The 17,829-nt window shown below is 40.4% G+C and overlaps 3 protein-coding genes across 4 annotated transcripts; 1 reads left to right on the forward strand and 2 right to left on the reverse strand.

Moving 5' to 3' along the window:
* Positions 1–4,235: 4,235 nt before the first annotated feature.
* Positions 4,236–5,333, forward strand: arl14 (ADP-ribosylation factor-like 14). The gene has a single exon (XM_032531524.1). It carries the CDS (start codon positions 4,306–4,308, stop codon positions 4,858–4,860), a length of 555 nt encoding a protein of 184 aa, XP_032387415.1. The 5' UTR covers positions 4,236–4,305; the 3' UTR covers positions 4,861–5,333.
* Positions 5,334–7,808: 2,475 nt separating this feature from the next.
* Positions 7,809–10,430, reverse strand: LOC116699112 (zona pellucida sperm-binding protein 3). 2 transcript variants are annotated; one of them, XM_032531523.1, is made up of 8 exons: positions 9,943–10,430; positions 9,676–9,791; positions 9,455–9,558; positions 9,104–9,281; positions 8,849–8,966; positions 8,613–8,698; positions 8,149–8,420; positions 7,809–7,947 (listed from the first exon to the last, which is right to left on the reverse strand). In XM_032531523.1, exons 1-8 carry the CDS (start codon positions 10,336–10,338, stop codon positions 7,877–7,879), a joined length of 1,341 nt encoding a protein of 446 aa, XP_032387414.1. In that variant the 5' UTR covers positions 10,339–10,430; the 3' UTR covers positions 7,809–7,876. The 2 variants fall into 2 exon arrangements, with proteins under 2 accessions (XP_032387414.1, XP_032387413.1); XM_032531522.1 differs by having other exon boundaries at positions 8,613–8,701.
* Positions 10,431–14,024: 3,594 nt separating this feature from the next.
* LOC116699462 (interleukin-12 subunit alpha) lies at positions 14,025–16,643 on the reverse strand. The gene is made up of 7 exons (XM_032532055.1): positions 16,625–16,643; positions 16,376–16,521; positions 16,191–16,277; positions 15,851–15,892; positions 15,107–15,226; positions 14,563–14,598; positions 14,025–14,335 (listed from the first exon to the last, which is right to left on the reverse strand). The coding sequence occupies exons 1-7, from the start codon at positions 16,641–16,643 to the stop codon at positions 14,189–14,191; spliced, it is 597 nt and encodes a 198-aa protein (XP_032387946.1). The 3' UTR covers positions 14,025–14,188.
* Positions 16,644–17,829: the final 1,186 nt, after the last annotated feature.

Below are 17,829 nucleotides of genomic sequence, written 5' to 3' on the forward strand. Positions count from 1 at the left end.
GGCCTGCATTAACTGTGCATTACTGTACTTATATATACACTACCGTTCAAAAGTTTGGGGTCACATTGAAATGTCCTTCTTTTTGAAGGAAAAGCACTGTACTTTTCAATGAAGATAACTTTAAACTAGTCTTACTTTGAAGAAATACACTCTTACATTGCTAATGTGGTAAATGACTATTCTAGCTGCAAATGTCTGGTTTTTGGTGCAATATCTACATAGGTGTATAGAGGCCCATTTCCAGCAACTATCACTCCAGTGTTCTAATGGTACAATGTGTTTGCTCATTGGCTCGGAAGGCTAATTGATGATTAGAAAACCCTTGTGCAATCATGTTCACACATCTGAAAACAGTTTAGGTCGTTACAGAAGCTACAAAACTGACCTTCCTTTGAGCAGATTGAGTTTCTGGAGCATCACATTTGTGGGGTCAATTAAACGCTCAAAATGGCCAGAAGAGAACTTTCATCTGAAACTCGACAGTCTATTCTTGTCCTTAGAAATGAAGGCTATTCCATGCGAGACATTGCTAAGAAATTGAAGATTTCCTACAACGGTGTGTACTACTCCCTTCAGAGGACAGCACAAACAGGCTCTAACCAGAGTAGAAAAAGAAGTGGGAGGCCGCGTTGCACAACTGAGCAAGAAGATAAGTGCATTAGAGTCTCTAGTTTGAGAAACAGACGCCACACAGGTCCCCAACTGGCATCTTCATTAAATAGTACCCGCAAAACACCAGTGTCAACATCTACAGTGAAGAGGCGGCTGAGGGATTCTGTGCTTCAGGGCAGAGTGGCAAAGAAAAAGCCATATCTGAGACTGGCCAATAAAAGAAAAAGATTAAGATGGACAAAAGAACACAGACATTGGACAGAGGAAGACTGGAAAAAAGTGTTGTGGATGGATTAATCCAAGTTTGAGGTGTTTGGATCACAAAGAAGAACGTTTGTGAGACGCAGAACAAATGAAAAGATGCTGGAAGAATGCCTGATGCCATCTGTTAAGCATGGTGGAGGTAATATGATGGTCTGGGGTTGCTTTGGTGCTGGTAAGGTGGTAGATTTGTACAGGGTAAAAGGGATTCTGAATAAGGAAGGCTATCACTCCATTTTGCAACGCCATGCCATACCCAGTGGACAGCGCTTGATTGGAGTCAATTTCATCCTACAACAGGACAATGACCCTAAACACACCTCCAAATTGTGCAAGAACTATTTAGAGCAGAAGCAGGCAGCTGGTATTCTATCGGTAATGGAGTGGCCAGCGCAGTCACCAGATCTGAACCCCATTGAGCTGTTGTGGGAGCAGCCTGACCATATGGTACGCAAGAAGTGCCCATCCAACCAATCCAACTTGTGGGAGCTGCTTCTGGAAGCGTGGGGTGCAATTTCTCCAGATTACCTCAACAAATTAACAGCTAGAATGCCAAAGGTCTGCAGTGCTGTAATTGCTGCAAATGGAGGATTCTTTGACGAAAGCAAAGTTTGATGTAAAAAAAAATCTTATTTCAAATACAAATCATTATTGCTAACCTTGTCAATGTCTTGACTCTATTTTCTATTCATTTCACAACGTATGATGGTGAATAAGTGTGACTTTTCAGGAAAACACAAAATTGTTTGGGTGACCCCAAACTTTTGAACGGTAGTGTATATTTAAACACCACATGGGGTTTTAACACATGCGCACCCACTGAAGCCGTTGAGTAAGTGCCTTGCTCAAAGGTATTTTTCCCCTCTTCTGCGTTTTATCACCTCTCCAGGACTTTGAATCAGCTGTGCTTTCTTGCCACCAACCACCTGTCTCAAGTTTACTTTGACTTATTTGGCGATGCACAATCCCAAAAGAATGAGGAGAGAGATAGAGAGAGTAAGGTTGAGGAAACTAGTGACGCCTTCTGAGTGTTTCTGGGATGCCTCTGTTGGACCACAAATAGCTTTCCATGCCATGACTGTGCCATTGCAACTCGACACCGCTGCAGCCCCCAGGGGCGCGGGCATCTCGGAAGCGCTCTGTCATATCAAGTTTATTGACGCTCTTTACCAGGTGGAGGGACTCAGAATAGCTCGGACATGGACTCATGCAAATGCCTAAGAGCCGTGTTGCCACATTCAGGCGATTGACTACAACCTTACGGGAACTCGTTGTCTAATGTTATTTAGGCTGGATTTGCCTCTTAATAAGTGAGACAAGTGGGGTCAGCCACCAGAGGAAGAAAGTTGACATTCAGCCAACCCTCAGACGTTAGCAAGAGTTAAACTATTCTGCTTTCGATTCTCTTTGAATTTAAGTTACAGTATGGGACAGCAAGGCTCCAAATCCTCCATTGAAGCGCGGGTGATTTTCCACAGCGTTGGCACGGTGGACATGGGTCAGCGGATCGACGCTTGTTGCACTCCAGCCTCCGTTGTCCACATTCAGAAGAAGGTGACCAGTCAGTCGGCTTGTCTTCACTCTTCCCCCCGTGCAATAGAGAAGTCAACACCCCATACTTGGACCCAAAGCCGCTGTGACGCCGGGGGGCTAGTGTACGTGATGGACAATCCGACCGGTGGAGTGTGGGTGAAGCCGGGAGAGAACTGGCTCAGATCTTGATACAAGACCTAAATCTCCACTACTGGTGATATTATTCGATGGAATTAAGGGAAGCGCCCCCTAGGCTACTTGGACACTGTGTGTCATTTTTAAGCTCTGGCGTTTTCCGAGCAGCAGGATGCCACTGATGCTGATTTGGGTTGGAGATGCGCCGTCATGGCGCATTCACACTACAGCGCGTGGAATCAAGGTGGATTTAAATAGTCTTCGAAACATGGAAGAGTTGGCTGGACTGATCACTATAATTTATTAATTTAGTCTAAACGAGACATTCATATATTAGTGCCAGACTGTAAGAGAGGAAAATGATGAGAGGAGGCGAAGAGAGAGCCATGTGACATGCGCACTGAGATAACGGTTTTTCTTTGGGAAGTTGCTTGTTTCCAACATAACTGAGTTATGTTTGTCTGAGTTAGAAAGAATGAATACACCTAAGTCATTTCTGTTGTTGAATTTTCAGAGGAATGAGGAGTAGATCGAATGAAAGAAGGGAGTTTGGGTTGAGTAAGTAAACACATTGTGATGACAGCTCTCATCAGCCACTCTGCTATAAAGAGGGGGTTGTAATCACAGTGCACTTCGGCCCACTGTGCTAAGGAAAACAAGTGCATCCTTTCAATGGTTGACCAACCTTCATTTGTTTACCTTCCTTTTTTATTTGAATACATGCTTGTATTGTATTTATTTTATTGATTTGATGGTATAGTTTTAACGTGGACTGGAGGTGACCCACCTTTAGATTCAGGACAACCAAACAACTGAAGGGGTGTCATATATATATATATATATATATATATATATATATATATATATATATATATAATGTATATACAGTATTGTATATTAACCTAATAAAGTTGTGATGTTGAACATGTTAGTGAAGATTTGCCTATTTAAACATTCAGACTGATTGTATATATATCAAAAGGGGTTTATGTCCTGTTTTTGAGAAGCTCTGGAAACTTTTTGGAAAGGTTTGGTATAAGTGGATCGTCTGAGAACTACAACATCCACTTGACATTTCACTTCAGGTGGATGCACTTTTTGAAATTGTTTTGTATGTTGAAATAAAAGATTTATTATTATTTTATTTATTTAAGAGCAGGACAGCGCTGGTTCGGTTAGAAACTGCATCTCTTTCTTTGGCAGGTGAAGTCCAGATAGTGTTCCCATTGATTGTCACCTGCACTGGGGCAACTTGTGTTTTATATGATTAAAATGCCTGAACTGTGTCAGAATGGTAATTCAGGCAAAGTATTGCATGTGTGCAATGTATCAAATGCACTGTGCGACATGGTCTTACATAAATAAATAAAACATGTCTCCCTTTACCTTTATTCTTTCTGATTCAGAAGCATAGAGTGGGTTTTATTCACAGAAATATTAACAGCCTATAGCAAATCATGTATGATTATCCTTTTTGAATAGGATTTTAGACTGTGAACGTAGGCAGCAGAATGTCTTTTGCATAACATGCTGAACAACATTGTTTTTACAGATGCAATAGCCTACGTTTGCATAACTCTACAGTGTATGTAAACAAGGGATATCCTTGGGTTGGTGCAAACTTTGCCCCCTGGTGTGGCACCTTATCGGTGAGCCGTGAGTTACAGTCAGCATGCAGCGACCGGCTTATCTATTAAACTCCGGGCAACGCATTAAGCAAACACTACGTCAAAAGACACTGTAAGTGGAAGATGTGCCCATCCCATGTCTTTACATGTGCACGTCGCCATGGGACTGCGAGGATCTAAACAACCAGAAGCCCAGGTTCTCCTCCTGGGCCTGGACAACGCTGGGAAATCGACTCTCCTCTACAAACTGAAACACAACGCGTGCGTCAGCACCGTTCCTACCATCGGCTTCAACGTGGAAATGTTTGAGGCGAGAAAAAACATGAAGAACATCGCCTTAACAGTGTGGGATGTCGGTGGCCAGGGAAAGATGCGTGAGCACTGGACGTGTTTCTACCAGGACGTGGCAGCTGTGGCGTTTGTTGTGGACAGCTCGAGCAGGGTGCGCCTGGAGGAAGCGCGGCGGGAGCTGGAGAACATACTGAGGAGTGAGCAGCTGCGGGGCCGTCCGCTGGTTCTTCTCGCCAACAAACAGGACGTGAACGGCGCAATGACTGTCACTGAAATCAAGGACAAGTTTAACTTGAGAAAGATTTGCTCCGATCGGGATTGGTTCGTGCAGCCTTGTTCCGCCTCGACAGGATTTGGAGTTGAAGAGGCCTTCAGACGAGTGGTCCAGATGGTCAAATAAAACATAACTGTATATGGAATGTGTTCTTTTCAAACCACTGACAATATGACGAACTGAGTTTTAAAATTTGTTGGTAGATCTAAATCCCTTTAAATGAACAATCAATTAAAAGGATCAGACCGTTTGGTTAAGTCTATAGGCCTACACGTCTTTAATGCACATGGAGGCCCAGTGTACCAGGTGGGACTACAGAGTCTTGCAAGCTACTTAACTTTAGAGGGATTGAAGCTATTAGGCTACGTTTGTGACACTATTATACCACAGGAAACACAAGATACCATGACGTCCGTCACTGTGCATTACAACCACACACACACACACGTTAATGTAGAAAGGATTTTAGCCATGTGCAGCATCTTCTTTCAATTATTAAACATAAATCAATTGTCTCACTTAGCCATGGACATTTACATTATTACAATAAACTTAGATGCCTTGAGGGAGGCATCTCACTGACGCAGGATCAGCAAGATAAGTAACAAATTAATTTCAAGATAATTCATTAAAAAGCCAAAAACACAAGGCGAGTGTCCAAAGGGATTTTTTTTCACGAGATGGGAACCCCCAAATTGTTCTAATTAAAGGGTTATTACTGATTTATACACCATAGCTATAGATTAGTTAGTGATATTTCCATATATATTGATAAAGCGTGCCTTATTCAAAAATATAACTAACCTTGAGCACTCGCTGATTCATTCCTCAGAACAAATGGAGCAATAAGCGATACAATAGTGTGTCATGCGCTTCTTGCACAGAGGCACAGTAATGAGGCTGCTGGGAGATAGCAGACAACGTCCTGGGCCGTTTGGTTTTGTGTGTTTTTGAAATGTCCATTATGATTAGGCTATATGAAACACAATCTCAAAACTATAATGTCATATGGTAAAACCCTAATTCATCCAAAGGACGTCCTTGTAGCTTGTCCCACGTTGAACTCCGGCCGCCCTCTGCTCCCATCCCGCACTGTTTCTTCATACGTCGGCAGGCGTTTGCATTCTTCATATGAGGGCAGTTGAGCAGCTGGAGCGGGATGCATTAAGCGGTCCGGTGTGCTGCTCTCCATGAGCGGGTCCTGTGACGTGGTCACGGTTGGGTGTCCGTTGTTTGGCGGGGTGAGCTGCCTGGATCTGGAACACAACATTCGCTGGACAAAGTATCCCACAGCGAAGAGAAGCAGCATAATAAGCACCCCAGAAAGTTTCCGGGTGACCATGGCGATGTTGTAGTATGTGTTGTCCACGAACTGCTTGCAACAGGTGACGGCAGTGGTGTTGTTTCCCTGCGCGCAGCAGACCTGGTCATCCCGACAAATGTCCTGTCCACATTTTCGGATGGAATGAACTACTGTGCGAACAAGAAAGCAAACTGTGAACACCGCCGTTGCTTGGCATTTGTAGAAAAGCATGATGATGTTCAAAAGTAAGAAATGATCCAGTGAGCCTCGATGGTAAAGCCGGGGGAAAAGGGTGCAGGCGAGTCACTCAATACGCTGAAAAATGCTATGGCTGAACCGCTGACGCAGAGCCATCATTAACCACAAATACTGAAAGGAAAGAAGGGACACGAATAATCTAAAACAATGTCGAAATGTTCACTCATTGAACAGTCAGCTCTCAGTCTTCACCAAAGTACAATTGGAGCTGCAGACAGCTGAATGCCTCTCTGCAACATCTGAATATGCTAATAAGCTTAACATTAACTCCTAAGTGTACTTCAGTGTGCCATTGATTTGTGATGCACTTAGCGGGTGTATTGATGCTGTCCAGCAAATCGCAAACACAGCCTCCCATACAATGGCTTATTCATTGGCTGTTAAGGTAAACAGGCGCCCAGGACATCGACCAGTCGTGCCGGGAGCACCAAGAAAAGACCCTAAAAGGTGGGGAGGGGGTATTTAAAAAGCGGCTTGCAGAAGCCAATGTTGAGGTTTCAGGACCAGCGACAGGGCGCAACACGCCCACTAAGGGAAACATTGAGGGGCGCTGTCCGAAGTGCTGACACAACTTAACCCAAATATAAATGTTCTAGATGGCAAGAGGACGAAGAATTTCCATTTGCAATATTAATACTTGTGTACATTAAGGGGTCAAGTCAGGTCTTTCCTTAAAAGCGTGCAATGGGTTGGCAGACGTCCATATAAGCTGATTAGAAGATATGATGCGTGAGTAAAAAAATGCTGCCCCTGGCAACAAGGATTTTTGGCTACTGCTAGCAGTCACACTAGCCAGTAGTAAGCATTTATCATAAAATAACTTACAAGAGTTAATTGACCAGACGTGTTCAAAATAAAATCATCAATTTACTGGATGTGATGGGCTAAGACAACATTTTATATTGCAGCATATCCCCTGACAATGACTAATCAATACAGTGACAACGTGATGAGTAGGCTGCGGGTTGTAATGGAGGGAAGTGCTCCCTAATAGCATGTCTGCTGTTCAAAACAACCGGAATTGTGTTAGATGAATCTTTACAGGGGATGGCAAAAGGAAGCATGGTGTATTGTGTGCGTATTTGTGTTAAACACAATGCATCTTTTTGACATCCACTTCTGCTCGGGTCCAATGACTTTGAGAGCTTAAAACCCAATGCTAATTAAATTTTTTGCTGAAGGCACATCTAGTTCCATTGAAATAACTACAGCATGCTGGGTTCTTAAAGATCATATATCAAATAGAGACAACTGTAATGCTTGTGTTGTGTATAGCAGGGGAAACAAAGTAAGCAAAACTCTTTTATCCTATTTATTGGAGAGAAAAAGAGGTTTTTACAGAGAAACACTTGGAAATGTGTAAGCACTTTCACTTAGAGTTGACAGTCACCTTCACACAGGTGCAACCTTATTTCAGGTGAGATGGTATTTTGAATTACAAGATTAACCACTGCATGCATGGTTTTTTTTGTCAAAAACGTTTGCCCTGTACAAGGCAGCAATTTTTTTTTTCCCCTCACATCCTCAGCTTCAACTGTGCTATCCTCGCTGGTGGTCCTGGTCTTTGGTAAAAGTAAGGCTTTAGAATCTGATGGTCTTGTCAGTTTTGTGGGGTGGCAGGACAGTAATGGGTCCCAGCTGGACAGTGCGATCTGTAAATAAGAAAAAATAAGTAAACTCTCTTTAAGCTGCACTAAAAGTTAAAATGGGACCACATTATCTAAAATAATTCAGTTCATCAGTAAAAAAAATTTAGGTGGAGCATCTGTCAGTAAATCATGAAGTCTAAACTGTGCAGTTTAATCTTATATGGAAAAAAAGGTTAAATACATGTATGACGTTCTGCTACTCACCTGCATTGTACTCCGACCCCCTTTTTGTCACTCCGGCAGAGGATTGTTGAGGTTTGCTGCGTTGGCTCTGGTGCGTACTTGGAGGAAAGCGGTAATAATTGTCTGGGTGTTGTTCAGGTCTGCTCTGGACTGAACTCTGCTGTGAAGTCTTGGAGGGCCATGCTTTCGTTCTGATGGTAGTTTTGGGGCGCGCTGTGGGCAGAGGCTGAGCAACCTGATGGGAGACATCGCAGCTTCTACATGCCTGGTCATTCCCGTCAACTGACCACCATCTGGATAAGGAGGACATTTTCAAAAATGAAGGGAACTCACTTCTGTGAAGTAAGTGAGCTCATAGCACGTTTTAAACATGGGAGATGATTTACAGATGAAATTGCATCTACAGTAAGAGGTACCACATCACTCCTTAATTTCTGATAAAATTCACTGCAGGAAGATCTGACCACGCATCATTAGCATAATACCTGTTGTTAATCAGAGAGCAGGCCCTGTTTTGAGAGCTGACAGTTAACTCGGCTGGAACAGCCTTAACGTAGCAGGTTATGTAGACCTGAGAGAGAGAGATTAGTGTGAAAAAAGCTCCTCTGGTCTCATGTATCTTGAACAGAATAAACTAACTAATGCAAGTCTTGCACTTTCTAATTTAAAAATGGGTTAATATTAAAAAAAGTGCATGCCAATGAAAAGTAAAGTGACCAACCTGATTGCTGTTCTCCTGGTAGAACCTGAAGGCCTCCAACTGAAACCTAAGCTTGTGCTCTTCAATTCGTGGCAGGAAACGGGAGTTGGAGTTTGTAAGGTAAGTGTCGGCAAGACATCTGATAGGGCAGCAGATGACAAATATTAGGAATGCAGTTGCATCAACTCAACAAAAAAAAAACCACAAAAAGTAGACAGAATTTTAACTGTACAAAAAAAAAAAAAAAATCTTGGAATGTTAGGTTGTGGAGCTCACCCGTGATTTTCAATGAAGTCATATCTTTTTGTAGTCTCTGCATCAGGAGTTGCTGTGGCAACACAGTGGTCAACATAAACTCGCAGGGGAATGTGGTTGCCAATGACGGCAGAGACTTGAAAGTGAATGGGGTCGCCAAGAAAGTAAGAATACGATCCCTTCTCAAACTGCCAATCTTCTGTAAAGATACAAATAAGAAATCCGGACCTTCAAAAAGTAATATAATGTGGTTGTATTACAGGCATCTTTAAAAGAGAAGCATCACGAAAACGTAGTAAAACAATTCAGAAGATGCATGAGAATAGAAAAAAAAGAAAAAAAATGCCCCTTCAGTGATAATCATTTTTATACCAGTCATGATTAGCAGATTGAAGTCTATGTGATCCTCTGCAGAGATCCTGGAGACAGAAGGAACCCAGATGGGAAGCAGGGAAATGCCATTGACAGCATTCCTCCTGGAACATTAAGATTGATTAGCACTGTTTACATGGCCAAGAAGTCACAATGCAACAATTCCAAAAAAAAAAAAATGCTCCCCAACAGTAAAAACTGTCAAAATACACAGGACTTACTTTTCATAATGACATGCAACTGGAATAGTTGCCCCAGCCAGTCTAAGCAAACCACCAGATGAAGGTTCAGGTGAGTAGACCAGAACGTTAGAATAGATAATCTTCTCTCTTGTCGACTGCAAAGAACAATGTAGTATTTCAGAATGTCTACAGAACAAGATTGGCTACACTTAATCCTAAACACAGTCACTGACTGAACCCAGACTTTCCACAAGGTCCCCCAGAGCTGCATCCCATTCAAAAAAAAAACAAAAACAACATGCTTACTGAGAGTTTAGTTCCACAGTCGCTCAGGTGGGCCTGGATGGTGAACTCCGCCTCACCTGACGGGACTGCTCCGCAAGCACTTCCTTCACTCAGTGAGCCTGAGCCCAGGCGCAGGTGTGTGCCTTCCACCTGGAGGCCCGTATCAAACATGTCAGCCTGCACCACAACCTGCATCCAGCCCGGGTAGCAGCTCACCACGACGGACTGGGGCCGCAAACTGAGCCCCGTGCCTGGCTCCGGTTGGACCGCGGTCAGCTGAGGCTTCATGTTACCATGAGTCCTGCCCCGCGTGGAGAAGTGGCTGGACGGTGTGCTGTACAAAAAGTGTGGGAGTGTGGAAATCATGAGAAGGACGAGAATCCAGCGAGAATTGGTTCTTGGTAGTTTGCTGTCCATTTTAGGCTTTCGACAGTTTTGGAAACTGCGGACGTGCTCTGGGACTTGAGAAAAATATCACCACAGCTGTAACCAATCTTAGGTGATTTAAACTCCCCAAACACACCTTGGAGCAGGGTTAGACTGATTAATCCCGTTTCACTGCGCATGTCTGTTTGTCATCCGTTGACTGGGAGACACTACAACTGGGCCATCATTAGTTCCATCGACACTGTTAGAATGGAACTGAATTAAATAAAGTAAATCTTTCAGGTGTAAAATGTTTTCTCTTTAATTGCTTTGAGGTTTGTCCTATTACATAAAAAAATACAAATAGGAGAATGGTAGCAACACATTTTGTAATGTTAACAGCCTGGAAGTTTAATACAGACACACAGAAAGAGGTTTCTTTGGAAAAAAGACCATTGGTTACTATTCTCTTACAAATATGCTGAATTAAGCATCAGTCAGATATAAGATATCAAATTACAAAGATCATTGTAGAAACCATGCCAATGTACAGTGGTGCTCATAAGTTTATTAACCCATGCTAAAGTTGATTTAAAAGAAGAATAAAACTATCATCTTTGGGAAATTGATCGTAAGGCCTTAATTTAAAGGCGTGTGTGTGTGTGTGTGTGTGTGTGTGTGTGTGTGTGTGTGTGTGTGTGTGTGGTGTGTGTGTGTGTGTGTGTGTGTGTGTGTGTGTGTGTTTGTGCGCGCATGTGTGATCAATTAAGCATTTTGAAGGCCTGCACCAATAATTTTGTGTTTTAGCTTCTGACAGCTGACACAATAGATCTTCAGATGTTATGTTCTCCCATAATTTATTCTTAGATGGATGCCAGGGAAACAATGAGATACTCCCTAGATTTAATTAATTATTGATCCACAGAGAGCCTAATCTATTTTAAACCCTGAATGCAAAACTAACTGTAGGTTTTGTAGACCTAATGTGCCACCTGTATAAGGAACCTCCTCATATAGACCACATGACTCACCCGTACAAGGTATTCATTATTACATAGCCCACCTATTGGCAAACCAATACCAGTCTAACGCTCTTGTGTATATTGATGCATATAAATCACTCACTCACTCACTCACTCACTCACTCACTCACTGTTCTTAGCATCTGCAACAGCTTGAGCTATCCACATGGCAAATATAAGCAGCTATTCAACAGCCAGGAGATGGAGCTGTTCAGCAGCTCACTTTATTCATTGACTAACAACTAAAAGCCCAGAACACATAAATCTAAAAGATAAAGCTGATTGGATTGGCTGGTTGGCTTGTAGGTGCAAAACAGTAAATGACAGCGCATCCTTTGTGGGAATCCATTTAGAAACAGTGAGTCACGTAGTAGACAGTGCAGTAGGTTGTGCAATGGCAGTGGGTTGAGTTATCCTCTCTGTGTATAGACTTAGCAACAAACAAGGGATTCTTCTATATCAACATGTCATACAAGGAGATGGAAGGTTTCCCAGAAAGCCACAAGACTTTCCATAAATACATCTCTCATTGTAAATCAAACAAGCTATTAGGCTAACTGAAACAAAAACCATGCCAATCTCTAGGTATAGTGAAGGGTGTGTGATGATTTTACATCCAAAGGCCAAGGGAACTTCATATGATGCATAGTATCCTGGCTCGATGAAAATAACTGGCCTTTAAAAATAAAAAAAACCTGCTTGCCTCTACGGGAATTTAACATACGGGTGTGTACACTTACTGTATGTCCCCTGTATTTTAAGGAAGAACATTTTTCTTCTTTTTAGTCAACTTTAGCATGGGTTCATAAACCTATGAGCACCCCTGTGACATAAGTAGGATATCAGGTCTCTGTCAATGAACATGCTTTCAAGAGGTTAGTGTATTAATAACACAGCAGTGTACACAACATTTGAATGTTTTTTAAATTGTTTTGTAAATGCAAGGAATAGTATCCCCCTTGAAATCGTACTTTGTCCCTTTTGAGTCCCCCTCTTCTGAAACCAAACCTACACCTTTGTGTGTAGGGCTGCAACCAACCAGTATTTTCATAGTCAATTTAATCTGTTGATTTTTTTCTCCAATAATCAGTTCATTGTTTGATCTAACAATGTCAGAAAATGTTGAACAATGTCTATCAGTGTTCCCAAAGCCTAAGAAGACATCCTCAAATTTCTTGTTTTTTCCACAACTCAAAGATATTTAGTTTACTCTCGTAGGTTTAAGTTGCTGGAATCAGAGAATTTGGACCTTTTTCATCTTTTCATTAAATGAATCAATTAATCCTTGCAGCTTTGCTTGTGAGTACTGTACAGAGAAAAGTGGCCTATATGGGTTCCTTGCTGGTCATTCAGTATTTTTATACATATTTTCTATTGTTATGAATGTAGTATTGATCATTTTAACACATCTGTCTACAAGTGTGGTGGGCTTTGTGAAATTGGAGAATCCTTAGCCCTTCATCACTTTTAGGCCCATTCACATATCCTGCTCTTTCTTTCTCCGGTGTCTGACTCTGATCCCCTTTTCAGTAAATTGTCTCTGTCTCACATGTTTTCTGTGGCTAAGAACGTCATAGGTCTCTCTCAACCCCGGCAGCCACAAACCTGTGTGCCACTTCCACCGAACACAGAACGGATTGCATTGGAATCAAAAAGCTATATTTCACTTTCAGTAAGGATTTGATGAGATACAGATACACGCATGGTGCCTACCTGCTTTTTCCATACATCATATCCCATAGTCAAGTTCCCAACAGTGCCAACTGAACATTGAGCTCAACAAGTAAACACAAATCAGTTCACCTAGTTTAATGATGAAAAGATCAGAGTCTATAGCTGATTAAGAAAGCTCTATGTGGACATTCCACTGTTGATACTGTGTGTCCAACAGAGTGATACAGACTGACTATCTGCTGTGTAGAGACTCCAGATCTAATCTCGACCTAACTCTGACGCCATTTCAAATATTATTTCATTATTATAAAAAAAACTAGCCAGACAATGGATATGTTTTGACTGACTTTCACATCCTTCTGAATATCAAAATATGTCTGTCTAATATTATTGTGGTCACCTGATAGTTAGTTGACTATTAACACTGGACTTTCCAAATGAAATGTGAGCAAACACTGCATTCTGTCACATTATTTCTCACAAAGCTCAGCTGCCGGGACTGAGGTGGTTCCAGGAAAACACAGTCAGGCGGGTTGCATAGTCCATCATAAAGCAAATTCAAATCTTCCTGCAGATTACATATGTTGTTGTTTTGTGGCTGCACTGGATCAACTAACTGGAGCTGGAGCTGAAAGAAGGAAAGCCTACTATCACGTACTGACTGACTGTGATAGAAATACTAGCTATGACTGTGAAGTGTCCATTTGTCTTTATCAAGGATAACATTACTAACATCGTCTCAAAGTAATACTTTTGGAATCAAAGTGAAAAATTCAACACAAATGAATGATGAAGCAGCAGAATTTATGCAGGAAGAATATTTATTTGGTGATTCTTGGAACCAAGTGAGAAACACATAAACAATAAATAGCTGAAAATAAATAGTCCAAATATCATTAATAAATAAATTAGCATATAGTCTGTAAATACACTTTATAAAAATCTTGACATCTTGATGTCAAATATATGTTACATGACTACATAAAAGCATAAATATACACTCTTAAAAAAGTACTTTAACACACCATTTTGATGTCCATTATAAGTTACAAGACTAGGTAAAAGTATAAATATGTACTGTTAAAAAGCCATAAAGTAGACTAAAGTGTTTTCTAGAGAATGTGAATGTAACTTGTACAGTTACTGTAGTTTATGTCATTAATATGTAAAGTGGTTCTGTGTAGCGTTCCTAAACTACTGCTCTGTTAGAGCTCGGTGGATTCTTTAGCGTGTTCACCAGAGGCCATGTAAGCTATGGCTCTGTTGATTGTTATGCTGCGGAGCTGGAAGCCCTTCAGCACTTTGCAGAGCCTCAGCCTTTCATCGTAGGTGCTGAGACGGTCCGCAGCAGCCTTAAAGAAACACAGAGCAATTATGACATGATTTATTACAAGTATAATATGACTATTCTTCCAAAAGAAGTTTTCTAACAATCTTTGAAGAAACATACATATTTTAAATAACATGGCGAGGGATACTTTTTTAGTGATGTGTGTAGAAGCACCTGAGTCAGTTACAAGAAATAAAACACAACTTTATCTTAAATCATGGTTATGGCGTGCATTGAGAGATCTCTTACCTCCAAGTCTGTTGGCTTTGACCATGCAAAGCAGTTCTGTTGGGAGCAGATGATTCATTTTTAATATTGTTGACACAAACAATTGATCAATGTAGTGTTGTGGCATGTGTGGCAGCTGATTATCTCTTACCAGAAACCTCCCTTTTTACAGTTCTGAATTTTTTTTTTTACATGAATTATACAGACGTATCAAATCTAAAAAAAGATGACGAGGTCTGTAGTATTCGGCCCCTAATGAAACAGTCAGTGTTAATGGTAATTGTTACTTTTCACACTGTAAAAAACTCGGAACAAATCCTTATCTGTCATAATTGGTACACTGTTTTCTTCCTGGAGATGTATCTGATTGAACCTCCCACGAATCAATCATTCCTTCCTTTGATGCCTCTTTCTTATCTATCTACTCTCATGTCATCAAAGTGAATGGAGCACTTGTTAGCCGGTAGATGATAGGATACGAACCACAAAACTATGGTGGTCGGATGTTTAAAATTTTTTTTAACAGTTATGCAGAATACTGTCGGTGTTGTGTAAAATGAGTTACCTCCATGAGCTCTCTGAGCGACAGTACAGTTGGAGTGAGCAAACTGTCAGGGTCCGGCTGAGCAACTAGAAAGGTGTAGTAGTGATACAGATCCCCCCCAATGTTTGTCAGGCACGCGTCCTGGAGGAAAAAGCCGCAAAGACAATCGTCAAGACAATAATTTACATAGTCATACACTCATTCATTCTACAATCTACTGCAGTTCAACAGAACAGCCCTGACGTAACATCAATCTTTACAAAGCTCGTCATGTTCAGTTTTTGTTGACACTGAACAGGAATATGTACATAAAATGTGTATAGTTGATGTCAGTGTGCATTATGTTGACAGGTGTTTCTACTTTTTTGTTATTTACATACAGAATATTATAAACTCTTCTGAATATAACAAAAAGGATAAAGATGATAATATCTTGCCGTCCTGTACAACACTATTAAAATATACTTTGATCAACACACCTCTACGACAGTGGCAACACAAACTGAACATTATAGGCCAAATATATAAAAACTAAATGCATTACATGATAGAGGTGTACCTAATAAACTGAGAACTGAGTATTTAAACTCAGCAAAATAAAGTCGCTGTAGATGACATGTCAAATGTATATATATTTAACGTGTACATTTGAGATTCTGACTGAAATACATTTCTCTTTAAAGATACATAAAAGTAGAAAAATAAAAGCGTGAAAAAAGTATTCTTACTGTTATATATTTTTCACAAAGACAGAGTACAACTTACCTGATCAAATGTTGACGTGGCGATTCCTGAGCATGTTGAATCCTGTTGGATATCAGTTCAATTTTCATTAATACAGAGGCATAGAATGCTGTTGTATGAGCTGTCAGCATTATTATAAAGTACTTGAATTTGCAATACTCCTGAGAAAATGTCTTAAAGCATCTGATAGTTACTGTACTTTAGTGTCATAAGTAATTTTCTGATATTAAATGTACCTATTCATTAGAGGTATAACAACTTTAACTTTGAACAAGAACTCCTTATTTTCATTCAAGCCATGTCTCAAACTTCAAGCACATAAAAATCCAATTAACATCTCTTTTTAAGGTTCATCATTTACCTTTGGTGCACACACAAATGGGGTGTTAGTCTCCATGTGTAGCTCCACACTCTGCTCTGGGCAGTCAATTGCACTGAACAGGGTTTTCTAGCACATGGAAAGATAATGTTTTGAACTATAAATCAAAGACACATTCAATATAACGGTGTGTAAATCAACCCTCCTTCAGTTTCGTGGGGGTATACCTGTGTGAGTGCATGAGTGACGTTCTTTAGAAGCGTCTGTGCGTGTATCACACAGGAGTCTGTCGGCTGCCCTTTACTCATCACTGGCACGGACCGGCTGACCTGAGCACAGGTTAGCACGAGGAGCAGCAGTGCAGAAGGGATGTCTGAGAAGAAAGAGAAAAATATAGATCTCCTAGTAAATCTTCAGCTTTCAACTTCTTTGTTGCAAAAAGAAAACACTGTTCAGTCAGGGTACATTGTACTCACAGAGCTTGATGAGGGGCATCTTGGATAAGACTTCAGAATCTTTGGTGTAACTGACTGAACTTAAGAGTTTTATACCTCTGATGCAGGGATTTCCCTTACCGTACGGCAATGTGTTCACACCGAACTGTAAATGGAAAGTGCACAGTCAAGGTTTCATAGTGTTTCCCCAATATCGCCAAATGCTTTGGTGAAACTGGAATTAACACAAACACTGATGAGTAATGATGCAACATACTAGCAACTGTTCATTGTTTAACCAGAGGGAAGAGTTAAAGCATTATTTCATCTGATATTTTTGTGAAATCCTGCACAGTCAAATTTAACCCTCACGTTGTCCTCGGGTCAAACTGACCCATTTTCCTGTATTAATGTTCTTTTAAACTACCCAAAATGACATGATTGAGTCCACACAATGCTTTTTGGCACGTACAAATCTCTTTCATTAATTTTGGGGCGCCTTATTCAATTTAATAGCATTTGAAAAAACCAATTGAAGTGGTTTTGAAATAGTATTGAGTAAAAGTTGACATATTCCAGTCTGTGATTATCCATCAACATACATTCCTTTAATTTTAGTCCAAATAATTCCTAATGTCTGCTTTACTAACTCAAACATTGTAGGTATAATTTCCTATAAATGAGGTTTATTGACCATAAATTCCAAAAATAACTGTGAAACTAAAGGTAATAAGTTAGTGTAAAGTAACATTGAAAATGTAAAAAAAAGTGACAAACATTGAAAAAAGTGTCAACAAAAGGGTTGATTTTCAATTTTGACAGGAAGACAACACAAGGATTAAAATAGTGTTAAGTAGTCAATAACTTAAACCAGAATGTCATGTCATGTTATCCATGTATGTATTACATTTTGGCTTTGAGTGAAAAATATATTTGCGTGTACTTATTGTTTTATTTCAACAGGTTTATTTGACATCAGTGTTACATTTTTTTAATTTATTAATTTCAAACAATTAAACTCCAAGCAGCCATTGAGGTGGAAATAATATATTAACTCTTGTAGGTCAAGTGTGTTTAAGTAAAAACTTGTACTAAATTATAAACTGATTTAGTAAGTTTTTAGTAAGTTGAGCTATTATTACTATTATTGTTAATGACCAATAGAAGTTCATTTGAATGAACAAATGAGTGTAACTTAGTTTTATTTTTGTCCCCACAGTCATTTTTTGCTTGAGGTAATCCTCCAA

Source organism: Etheostoma spectabile, chromosome 12, assembly GCF_008692095.1.
Source record: "Etheostoma spectabile isolate EspeVRDwgs_2016 chromosome 12, UIUC_Espe_1.0, whole genome shotgun sequence".
NCBI lineage: Eukaryota > Metazoa > Chordata > Actinopteri > Perciformes > Percidae > Etheostoma > Etheostoma spectabile.

Bases quoted from the DNA above. Each gene is read 5' to 3' on its own strand.
- arl14 (XM_032531524.1), top strand. From the start codon at position 4,306: ATGTCTTTACATGTGCACGTCGCCATGGGACTGCGAGGATCTAAACAA.
- LOC116699112 (XM_032531522.1), bottom strand. From the start codon at position 10,338: ATGGACAGCAAACTACCAAGAACCAATTCTCGCTGGATTCTCGTCCTT. The intron at 8,967-9,103 runs GTGAGCTCCACA...CTGCCCTATCAG, and splicing joins GACTTCATTGAAAATCACGG to ATGTCTTGCCGACACTTACC. The intron at 8,702-8,848 runs GTTGGTCACTTT...ATCTCTCTCTCT, and splicing joins ACCAGGAGAACAGCAATCAG to CAGGTCTACATAACCTGCTA.
- LOC116699462 (XM_032532055.1), bottom strand. The intron at 15,893-16,190 runs GTAAATGATGAA...GATATCCAACAG, and splicing joins CATTTGTGTGTGCACCAAAG to GATTCAACATGCTCAGGAAT. The intron at 14,336-14,562 runs GTAAGAGATCTC...TGTTTCTTTAAG, and splicing joins CAAAGCCAACAGACTTGGAG to GCTGCTGCGGACCGTCTCAG.